The 12,097-nt window shown below is 52.1% G+C and overlaps 1 protein-coding gene across 1 annotated transcript in view; it reads left to right on the forward strand.

Annotated features, from left to right (window-relative positions):
- KCNK12 (potassium two pore domain channel subfamily K member 12) overlaps positions 1-11,645 on the forward strand; it is a 54,731-nt gene extending 43,086 nt beyond the window's left edge. Inside the window, exon 2 of the mRNA XM_059943390.1 lies at positions 10,635-11,645. Coding sequence (XP_059799373.1) covers positions 10,635-11,536 — 902 coding nt within the window. The 3' untranslated portion in view covers positions 11,537-11,645. The remainder of the gene's footprint in view (positions 1-10,634) is intronic.
- The last annotated feature ends 452 nt before the right edge of the window (positions 11,646-12,097 follow it).

Genomic DNA, 12,097 nt, shown 5'->3' on the forward strand with positions numbered 1-12,097 from the left:
CCACAGTCTCAGCTTTCCCACCACAGGCCCACTCTCTGGCGTCCCCCTCCCCCATTGCCACCCTTGATTTCAGGATTGGAAAAGGTGGTGCCTCCCCCCCGCCCCCCCGACCCTGGCGCAGGGACCAGAGCCTGAAGCCAGCCCAGAGGGGACGCTGCCACTCACCGGGGACCGCCGAGGACACAGAGGCCTGGTGAGACTCAGGGACAGCAAGTTAGCGGTAGCGTCGTCTTAGGTGTGTGTACAGGGGGCTTGTCCTTTCCGCCGAAACTCCTAGTCCGTGGTTCGTGGTTCGCCTGTTCCTTGCTCCACCTTCGGCTCTCCAGCTGCAGTGTGAGGGCTGGGGCCTCGCCCGGGCGTTTCCCAGTTAAGCTTGCTGCTTCTTGAGCTCACCAGGGAGCCTCCTCCTCGTTTACTCCTCACAGAAACCTTACGAAGTAGGCGGTCATCAGGCCACTTTTAGGGGGAGAAATAACGTGTCCCCATTGGCCCATCAGCAAGTGGAGGCGCCAGAGCCTGACGCCACAGCCTCTGCTCTCAACTCTCCAAGAAAGCTGATGCTGGCCCTTCCCAAGCCTGCAGGAAGGGAGACTCCCTGAGTTTATCTTCTGCAGCTTGATGTTTCCAGGGTTTGTAAGTCTCTACAAGGCCAGACATGCTGCTGGATGCCAGGCCCAGATGATGGAGAAGCTTCTTGCGGTGTTGGGTGACACCCTCACAGCCACAGTGCTCCTGCAAGTTCAGCCTGAGTACAATGTGGATGGGAGGGTCTCCCAGCGCTGTCCTTCTCCTTCTGCCACAGGTTCATCCACTCCATCGGCAAGAGTTACTAAACGTTGTCTGTGGGCTAGACGCCAAGCTGCACGTGGGAAACAGCCAGGCTGAACCCAGCCCTTTACCCTGGCCCTGTACACAGCGCTCTCCCAGCAGGGCACACCTTTCTCAAGCCCAGCCCTCTACTTCCTCCCTCTCGAAATCCCATCCACCCTACAAGACTGAACACAGATACCTCTTCCTCCATAAGACTCTCCCAGTCTCTGCACCAGGAGAACATCAGCCCTGCTTCTGACCTAAGCTGGTCTGGGGACTAATTTAAATTTCCCAGGTGATTCCATTATGGAGCCAGAGTTAAGAACTGCTGCTCCAACCAAAAGCAACCTATGTCTCTTTCTTCTGAACTCCTGTGCGTTTAACTTTCTCCCTTATCACATCGCAAGCTCCCTCCTCTAGTTTCACACCTGGGCTCTGCCACTTGCTTGCCCTGTGATCTGGGCAAGTTATTTAACCTAAGTGTCTTTATTAAGTGTGACTCAGTTTACTAATCTCACAAATGGGAATGATAATAATTCCCATTGTAGTTCATCAAATCTAAGACACCATCAATTATAAATGCACCAATAACGTGTACCATTAAGAATTTAGAATGCTGCCAAATAAACCATGTCAAGTCATTGATCGTAAGATGCATCCTGATTTCAGGGCTGTTAAAATTTGAGGAAAAAGGCTGTGACTTAGAATGAATGCTACCCAGTGCCTCACAGAGCTGTGAGGATGGAATATGCATTGATACACATGAAGCTTTGGCACAGTGCCTGGAAATAGTGAGGGCTCAACACGTTTCAGCTATTATTATCCCCTCCACGTTTCCATTCGTCACTAAAGTTCTTCCAGCCTTCCTTTCATTCCCAGCCCTCCCAAAAGGTTTGGCCAGGCTGGTCAGTTGTCCTCCTCAGGGGAGGGATTTGGAGAAGGATGACATGGGCAGCCTTGAGGTTCCAGGCCTGGGGCTCCAGTCCCAGGGAAGTGTCTCCTCTCAAGCGTCCAGCCCTCCTCCACAGAACGTGGCCTGGGGCTTCCCTTCTCCCCAAGAGTCCGTGTCTCAGCTCCAACCACAGAGCAGCCCGATGGCAGCCCCACCCTCTGCCCACAGCCCACTCCACATCTCCCACTGTTCCCTGTTTGGAGAGGAAGAGGCGCTGGAAGACTAGGCTGCTGGCCTGGCCTTGGGTGGGCAAGGCCCACTTCTGTGTGACCTTTAGGCTCCTTGATTGCTAAAGTGAGCCTGTTATCCCTCCTCCAGCCAGTCAGGAAGGATCCCGGGAGAGGGCGATGTTAGGAGACGCTCCTCAAAGTAGTGTGCCCAGCAGACAAGTAGGGCCATGGGTAGGGCTGCCAGATTTAGCAGATAAAAATACAGGACTCCCAGTCAAATATGAATTTCAGAAAAACAACGAAGCATCTTTTAGTGTAAATATGGCCCGTGCAATGTTTGGGATGTACTTACATTAAAAATTGATTTGTTTATCTGAAATTCATATTTATTTGGGAGTCCTGTATTTTATCTGATGAGTCTTAATGGGTCCTTTCCCCTCCTCTGCCCACCAACCCCACACCTCAGCCTTCTCACTGTCCCTGATATTTAACTCTCACCCTTGAGATGTTCTTGAAACTTTTATTTTCAGTTATTCAGTCAACAAATAACTATCAGTGCCTAATTTATACATGATTCCCTTGCTCACTGTGGAGAACAGAAAGAAGAAGAAGACTTTATTAAGGGCTTATTAATGTGCTAGGCACTATTCTAAGTGTTTTGCACATATTGACTCAGTTGAGTACAAAAATACAAATATTATCATCTCTACTTTACAGATAAGAAAAATGAGGCACAGAAAGGTCAATTAATTTGCTCAAAGACACACAGCTAGGGAGTAGTGGAGCTAGGATTCAAACCTGAGCAGCCCATATAACCTATGCTTCCAAATAGCCAATATAATTTGGTCCCTACTCCCAAGGGGTCCCCAATCTCATTGTGGAGACAGGCCCCTGAAGGTAATTAATACTATAAGTCATCTGTGCTTGGTATTTAAAATAAGGTTCACTGGCCAACTGCAGTGGCCTCACCTGGGACCAGGTTAGAAATTTGGAATTGTGAGCCCCACCCCAGAAGCTAACAAGATCCCCAGGTGGGTCCTAGATAATCGAGTTTGAGAATCACTGCTGCAAACAAGTAGAGTCACAGTCTATTCATTCACTCAGCAGACGTGGCCCAACACCTTCTACATGCCAGGCACTGAAAAGGCATTGCAGTGTTGCAGTGACTTTAAAGCGTGGGAAATCCTCGAGAATGTTTTTAAATGCCTCATCCTTAATTCTTCATGAGGATAGAGTATGGCATTTCCCAAATATTACTCCTTGAAATACTCAAGTCACCTGAGGTGACTACATTCGATGGTCAAATTAGTTTGGGGAACGCTGGATAGTGTTAGCATAGCCCTGGTGGTTTCATAAATCACATTAACATGGTGAGTGCTCTAAAAAGTCCCGCAGTAAATAAACGTGTTTCACTTTACTTAAAATTTCTTTTTCTTAATCATGGGCATTCTCTCTACGTCGCATTAAGTCTACTGTCTCATCTTGAGGAACACCCATTGGCAGGTTATATTACAGTTCACAGAGAGGGCTCGCGTCAGGAGTTCGACGTTCTACAGATGAAGAAATAGAGGCTCAGAGGAGTTAGAGTGACTTGCTTCGATCACTTGGCTGATAGAGGCTACAACAGCAGTCAAAGTTTTGAGTTCAAGTCTGATACCATTTCCTTGACCCTGGGATGTTTAACCAGGCCCTTAACCATCGGCACCAGCTGGAGTGTGTTTGGTTGCCTGTCACAGAAGGCTTAGGCAGGAAAAGAGATTTATGGGCTCATGTAACTGGAAGTCCAAGGGTAGGTCAGGCAGCCTGGCCAGTTTGATTGGACAGCTCATTAGGGTTTTCAGGATACTTTGACAGCCTTCTGCAGTGTCAGCTTCATCTAAGGCTGGCTCCTCACGGCCACAGGTGGCCACCAACCACTCCTGGGGCCACCTCCTGCTCCCTCCACACCCAAGGCAGCTCTTAAAAGTGAGAAGCATTTAGGGACTTCCCTCGTGGTCCAGTGGTAAAGAATCTGCCTTCCGGGCTTCCCTGGTGGCGCAGTGGTTGAGAATCTGCCTGCCAATGCAGGGGACACGGGTTCGAGCCCTGGTTTGGGAAGATCCCACATGCCGCAGAGCAACTGGGCCCGTGAGCCACAACTACTGAGCCTGCGCGTCTGGAGCCTGCGCTCCGCAACAAGAGAGGCCGCGACGGTGAGAGGCCCGCGCACCGCGATGAAGAGTGGCCCCCGCTTGCCGCAACTAGAGAAAGCCCTAGCACAGAAACGAAGACCCAACACAGCCAAAAATAAATTAAAAAAAAAAAAAAAAAGAATCTGCCTTCCAATGCAGGGGACATGGGTTCTATCCCTGGTCGGGGAACTAAGATCCCACACACCACAGGGCAACTAAGCCCACGGGCCTCAACTAGAGAGAGAAAAAAAAAAAAACCCTGCACGCCACAACTAGAGAGGGAGAAGCCCACACGGCGCAACGAAAGATCCCTCATGCCTCAATGAACATCCCATGTGCCGCAACTAAGACCCAATGCAGCCAAAAATAAATAAAATAAAATGAATAAATAAAATAAATAAGTATTTTTTAAAAAGTGAGACGCATTTAACCCAGAAACTATCAGAGAAACTCTCCTCTCATCTGATTGGCCTGAATGGGGTCACATACCCATTCCTGAGCAAGTCTCTGTAGCCATGAAAATGGCCTTCACTGATTGGCTTAGGCCTATCCATCCTTGAGCCAGTCGTGGTAAGGGACTGGATTTTCCTGATTGGCCTAGACTAACGGAGCCCACCCCCGGCAGTTGGGTCAGTTCTCCAAGGGGCCCGGCTGCTACACTTTAGGTTGAGGGGTGGGGTGATGGTTGTTAAGGAGACAGCTGCAATGTCCACAACAAGGGTTTTAGGTCACTTGAAATTTAAACCAACAAATCATCATGATGTATATTTTAAATATCTTACAGTTTTATATGTCAACTGTAACTCAATAAAGCTGAAAATTTTTTTTAAAAAAGAAATTTAAATCAAAATATTTGAAATTGGGCAGATTCCAACCAGTAGGGTCATCAGGGATACAGCATAATACTGTTTCTTAAAGGAAGGGCTTTAGCCCATTCACATTAGAATCATCAGGGGACATTTGTTAAAATGTAGATTCCTGGGTCCCTCTAAATAAGCCTCTGGGGTGGGACCTGCCTTGGAATCTGCATTTTAATCACGCATCCCAGTTGCTTGGATCAGCTCTGGTTTACACCTGCTGTCCTGGGGTAATTATTTGTGCTCAAAAGTATCCCAGATTGGATTATAAATTATATTTCCCCTCCGCCAAGTCGATACTTCAGAGCCAGTGGGAAAAAGTCCCCGAGGTGATGAGCTCAGGCTTCCCGTCTGGCGCAGTGGAAAGGGCTTCAGGGGCAGCTCAGCCACTTACAAACGGTAACTCGGCCGAGTATCTTCAGTTGCCTTGGCCCACGTCCTTGCCTGCATTGTTGGGGTTGATGATGCGTCCCTCTGAGGGTGGTTGGAGGGACTGGATGAGGGGACATGCGTCCAGTGTCCAGCACAGAGGCTGCCACCCAGGGCCCGATTCAGACCAGTGCTGGTCTCCCCATCTCACTTCCAGGCTCTCGGAGCTGAACTCCGGAGGCCCTGTCACCAGGGCCCCATTTGCGAAGGCGGCACCAGACAGGCTGTGGGAATGAGCTTCACAGCTTTTGTCAAAGTGGCATAATAAAGCCCCCAAGTGTCTGCTCTTTGCAAACTGGGATGGCAGATCAATTGTGGCATAAACAAAACAGAGGTTTGGTGCGAACCCGGGGACAGATTACGCCTGCCTCTGCAGGGTGTGAGTGGGGGAAAGGGGGATTTTCGGGGTGGCTGGGTTTGCCTTTTCTCTGGCTGAAGCTTCAGGGCCCCTCTCCAGAGCCAGCCTGGCCCCCCAGAGCCTGGGGGACTGTTCTTCCACCCTGGGAAGCATCCGGCTAGGCAGCAGCACTGGGCACGGACCCTACTGCCCTCAGCAAGAGGCCTGGCCCAGGGGTCTCAGCAGCCCAGAGCTCTGAGCCTCTTGGCGTTGATGGGGCAGGAGGGTAGACTGTGCCCCCTCCGCCCTGCCTCTGGAGCTGAGCCGACATGGGTCTGTAGGAAAGCAAAGGGAGGTGAAGTGGGCACAGGAGCCAGACCTCAGGAATCGGGGCAGTGAGAGGGACACTCGTGTTGGGTGCCCTCTGTGCTGGACAGAGAACCTCCTGACCTGCCTGTCCCCTTCATTCTGGGCAGAGAGTGCCACAGCCAGTCAAGCACTTGGCATCATTTTGGGCCTGGAGTCACAGCCATGAGGAGACCTCAGGACAGGTCTGGCCCAGCCTCTGCATAGGGGCAGCAGGGTAAAGCTGTGCCCTGGCCCAGGGCTGAGCCACTGGCAGCAGAGGGGTGGGGAGCTGTGCAAAACCTCTAAGAAGGCAGCCCGGATCCTCTGTGCGGGTGTCTGGTTTTCCACCAGAGCCCTGAGAGCAGCCCGAGGCCTGCCAAACCAGGTCCTCAGGAAGTGTTTGCCGGAAAAAGGAATGAGCAGGTGGATGACGGTGCTCCAGGTGCATATCTGGTGGTGCTGTTGTGCAGAGGCCCTGGCAAAGGCCACAGCCCTGTGGGGAAGGAGAAGCGTGGGTGGAAAAATAAGGCTCATTCTGGGTTCTGTCATCCAGGGAAGAGGCAGATCCTCAGCTAGAAACCCAGACTCTAAAGGGGGTGCTGGGGCAGAAGCCAGGAGTCCAATCATGGAGGAGTTTGGAGGAATCCGAAGATGCTCCCCGAGAGTGGAGATGGCTTTTGACTTGGGGGTAGGTCAGGCAGGGGCAGTCCTGTGAGGAGACCAGCAGGCAGATGAGTCCCCTGCCTGGGGGCAACCGGCTGGACTGGGGGCCAGAAGCAGTGGTCCCTTCTGTGCCTCCTCCTGCTGTCCCCAAGCCCTGGGTTGAGTCTGGTTTGAATTGCCCTGCTGTCTTAGCTGTGCCACGGGAAGTGGGATGAGTCCACCTTGGTGAAGACCTTAAGGGAGGAGCAGTGGCCCCTCTCCCCAGCAACAGTCAGTGGAGAGAGAGCCACAAGAGGAGAGTGGACCCTTGGGGACAGGAGTTGTGACTGAGGGTCAGCCATCCCCCCCCCACATGAAAGTGCTCTCCCAGCTGCCAGCCCCTTTGGTTTTCTAAGAGGCATGGAGGCCCTGCGGTGCCCTGGGAAGACAGTCTAGGGTGGCAGAGAGAAGGTGGATGTTAGACACCAGCCAACCTGGGTTTCAGGCTCAGCCCCACCATTTCTGGGCTGTGCGGCTATGGCAACTACTTAGCCCCTAGACCCGAGGTCTCCTCATCTGTTAAACAGGGGTGTGCCTCCCTCACAGGTTGTACAGATGGAGCGAAACGAGACCTGCGGGGCTGGCACTGTGAGTGGTGGGCCTTTGGAACCAGTTTATTAAATGGGCTGGCACGGGAAATGGCTTTGTCTTCATCTATGGTTTTGAAGAATTCTCCTTTGGATTCCTTAACAACATCTTGGATAGATGCTAGAGTTTTCCAAATAATATTTTTTTAAGTACCACCAGTTTTAAAATTGAGACCCATTCTCAGATGTCCAACCCAATCTAAATCCCATCCTCAAATTCACTTCTAATCAAAGCTCAGCCTCTCCCTCCAGCTCTGACCTGGTCCCCGGCTCAGGGACCTGCAGTGTGGGAGGGGTCATCTCTTTGTTTCCTCTTGGTCTTACATCACTGGTGCCACTATCATCCTTTCTTAGCTTTTGCTGGTGGCATCACAATGCCCACTGCTAGGACAGACATACCCTTTCGTGGAGCTCATATGGGTCTTTGGAGATTTCCCCCAATACAGGGACCACTGCCCTGCACCTTTCCCTGAGCGGGTGGTGCTTCCTGTGACTACGTCGCATGCTGTCCCCTGCCCTCCGCCCCTCAGGCACCCTTGATCCAGCAGGCAGCCCTCCCGGGCAGAGTCTCTTCAGATGTGGCTGCCGTCTGCAGAGTCTGCTTGACCCATGTCACTCTCCCCCATCCTTGGTGCAAGGTGCCCTGGGAGTATAGACTGCTCCCACTGGTGCCCTCTTCCTGTCCCTGCCTGTGTGGGCTGCTCCGGTCAGCCTCTGACCCAGAGGACTATCCAGCACAGCGTCAGACTCCAGGAGACACCTCTGGCTCTCCCGAAACCCTCACCATGCTCCACTCCAGTGCTCCTGGGTAAGCTTTCAAGTGTCTGCAGCTCAGCCAGCATCCACTGGGAGATGAACTGCCAGGCTGCCCTTGCTGCAGCCTGACGTTCTCTTCACCATCACCACCACCACCATCTCTAGACCTGTGGGTGCCACAGCACCCCTCCTACTTCAGGACCGTCTCCCATTATCCCTGGATAATTTCTAACCTTTCTGTACAGCCTGGAAGTGGGTAGTAGGGGTTACTAGTCACCAGACCCATTTTGCTATTTTAATCGATATGACAGATGTATCTAAAACTTCTCTTTAGAATGAGGGCTAACATATTACATGTCACTCTTAGCTTTAAGACTTTAGCTGAAAATTCTCAAAAATAGGAAAATCCCATTCAATATCCTCTTAGGCATAGTATTAATATTCCAGGCTCAGGATTTTTCATTTCTTTAGGAATTTAGCCAAGTGATCCCCCTACGAGAGGTGTTGTTTTCCCCTCATGGGTAGCAGCAGTGCTGTGTATGATGGTCTAAGCACCGAGCTAGAAGCCAGGACACATGCATGGCATCTGTCCCCCACAAGCTGTAGGTCATGTCCCCTCTGCCCCTGCTCCCTCACCTATACAGCGAGGGGCAGACCAGAATTAAGGTCCCTCACAGTTCTAATAGTCTAGGCATTTTGAAGTTTTTCTTATCATGACAGTACAAAAAAATCATAAAACACACAATTTGAAAGTTATTATACAACAAACACCCATGTAACCACCACCCAGATCAACAGAAGATTTCCAGCAACCCAGAGTCCCCTGGGTCCCATTCCAGTCACCACACCCTGCCATCCCCAGAGGAAACCCCAATTCTGACTTTTATCAAAATTACTTCCTTGATTTCCCTTATAATTTTGCCAGCCAAGTATGCATCCCTAAAAAGATACTGTAGCTTGGTTTTGCCTGGCTTTGAATTTTATACAAATGGGATACTTCTTTTGTGTCCAGTTTCTTTTGTTTAACATTCTTTTTGTGAGATTCATTCATGTTGTTGCAAGTAGCAGTGGTTTGTGCTTTTTCTTTGCTGTATAGTATTTCCTTGTATGAACAGACTATGAATTAGGCTGTTGGACACTTGGGTTATCAACCTAGGACTTTTTATAAATATACACACATACAAATACAAACACTCCCACTCCACGTATAGTCATATCGATTCAGAGCTGATTTCTTCATGAATTCAAGAACTTAAGTTTGGCCTTAAAGTGTAGCAAAATCCCTGTATTGAGTTCCTGGTTACACTGCTAGTTTGGCTTTTTTCACACTCTTACGGCCAAATTCTGAATCTAGGGACATACTCCATCTTCCTCGACAGAGGTATCATTATAAGATTTTCTCCTAACTTGAGTCATTAAGCATAAGATGAAGACAATGTCGGGCAATTGGGCATTTCCTCCAAGGAATCTAGAAAATGATTAGCATACAAGTTTAAGGGATCATTCTGAAAAAAACTTTCCCTGGTCTTTTTAGGGAAATGGTAAGCCACCCCTTTCCCAGAGCTGGCGCCACCCCACTGGTCGGGCATGCATTAAACAGAGATGCCCCTGAACCTCTGCTACAGAGGTGCTGATAGGTGCTACTGTGCCACTCAGACAGATGATGCATTTTCTGCTCAGACTCCAGGCAGCAGTAGATCTTCATGCTAAGGGATTACATCCCCTCCCATAACCAGAGGCAGGCAGCATGGGTCCCACAAGGACATCACAACCAGCAGCTGGCTGAGAGCTCAGGCTGGAGGAGCAGAGCTGCCACTCTGCACTGCCCTGGATGACATGGGCCGAGCATCCTGGCGGGAAGCCAAGCCTTCTGCAGAAATCAGTTGATAGAGAAGCTCCCTTAAAGACTGTGCTTTGAACGAATGGGTAAATTAAGACTTAATTACAAGAGTCAAAGCACTGAGCAGCTGCCCTGGCACAGAGCAGACCTCTCAGGATAAAAGCCACTCCAGACACACGGCAGCACAGAACCCAGCGGGGCCAAAACCTTTCCCTTGGCTACAAGTGTGAGCAAGGGTGATGGTGGTCCTTGGGTGAGAAGGAGCTGATGTCCAGTGGCAGAGCCACGCTTACTCGCTGAAGGTTGTGGACTCACTCTCAAACAATCCATTTGTCCGTTTCATAAACCCCTTTTCAGAGACCATCAAATGTAGCTACCTGGACTGAACACACCCTACCTGGTCCCCAGCAATCCTATGACCATCTTGCCTCACCCATGTTGATTTATAGATCCCCCCCCCCCAAAACGAGGGGCCATGTCTCCTCCATCAGTTTAGGGGTTGCCCAGATTAGGAACCATATCTAGTGCCACCAAGGGAGAGAAATGTCTAAATACCACTTGGGCGATGCCACTCAGCATAGGAGCCATGTCAGCACCTGCAGATGCCTGCCCCGCGCAGGGTGGGGACCACCTGCTCAGCCAGGACCTCGCTGACCCCTGCTCTGGTCTCCACAGGTTTCGGCATGACCACCCCCGCGACGGTGGGCGGGAAGGCCTTCCTCATCGCCTATGGGCTGTTCGGCTGTGCCGGCACCATCCTGTTCTTCAACCTCTTCCTGGAGCGCATCATCTCGCTGCTGGCCTTCATCATGCGCGCCTGCCGGGAGCGCCAGCTGCGCCGCAGCGGCCTGCTGCCCGCCACCTTCCGCCGCGGCTCGGCGCTCTCGGAAGCCGACTGCCTGGCGGGCTGGAAGCCCTCGGTGTACCACGTGCTGCTGATCCTGGGTCTGTTCGCCGTGCTGCTGTCGTGCTGCGCCTCGGCCATGTACACCAGCGTGGAGGGCTGGGACTACGTGGACTCGCTCTACTTCTGCTTCGTCACCTTCAGTACCATCGGCTTCGGGGACCTGGTGAGCAGCCAGCACGCCGCCTACCGGAACCAGGGGCTCTACCGCCTGGGCAACTTCCTCTTCATCCTGCTCGGCGTGTGCTGCATCTACTCGCTCTTCAACGTCATCTCCATCCTCATCAAGCAGGTGCTCAACTGGATGCTGCGCAAGCTGAGCTGCCGCTGCTGCGCGCGCTGCTGCCCGGCGCCCGGCGCGCCCCTGGCCCGGCGCAACGCCATCACCCCGGGCTCCCGGCTGCGCCGCCGCCTGGCCGCGCTCGGCGCCGACCCCGCGGCCCGCGACAGCGACGCCGAGGGCCGCCGCCTGTCGGGCGAGCTCATCTCCATGCGCGACCTCACGGCCTCCAACAAGGTGTCGCTGGCGCTGCTGCAGAAGCAGCTGTCCGAGACGGCCAACGGCTACCCGCGCAGCGTGTGCGTCAACACGCGCCAGAACGGCTTCTCGGGCGGCGTGGGCGCGCTGGGCATCATGAACAACCGCCTGGCCGAGACCAGCGCCTCCAGGTAGACGCGTGCCTCGCCGCGCCACGGACCCTCACCAGGCTGGGGTGCAGCCGGGCGGCGTTTGCTTTCCTTCTCTCAGACGCTGGCGCTTTCTTAACCTTTATCCAATAAAATGAAACCAAAAAAAAAAAATTTTTTTTTTAAAGAAATACTATTTGGCCAGGCCTGATGTTATCAAGGGCAGGTTTTGGGGGAGCCTGTTTTCCTTATGGGCTCCCTCTCGGAGAACTGTGGTCCCCAGCAGATTCTCCTCCAGGGAGAGAAAAAGTGGCACCCCAGACCCTCGCCCGGTGCACACGGCAGTGAGAAGAGTGCCACCCCTGGGTTTTGCAGACTGGCACTAAAGCCCGTCTCGATGCACGTAAGCAGCTGGCAACCCCAAAGCATATGGTGCAACTTTTCATGGCTCTGAATTACCTCCGCAGCATTTAGAATCCTGGCCCAGCCCAGCAGCTTCCTTCTGGTCGTCAGAAGTGATATAGTCACAGTTATGACAGGTGGGGATGGGGAGAGCCATATGTTGCCTCCTGATGTATATATATAGTACAGCCGCTACACACAGAGA

The sequence above is a fragment of the Balaenoptera ricei genome, chromosome 13 (assembly GCF_028023285.1).
Source record: "Balaenoptera ricei isolate mBalRic1 chromosome 13, mBalRic1.hap2, whole genome shotgun sequence".
Lineage (NCBI taxonomy): Eukaryota > Metazoa > Chordata > Mammalia > Artiodactyla > Balaenopteridae > Balaenoptera > Balaenoptera ricei.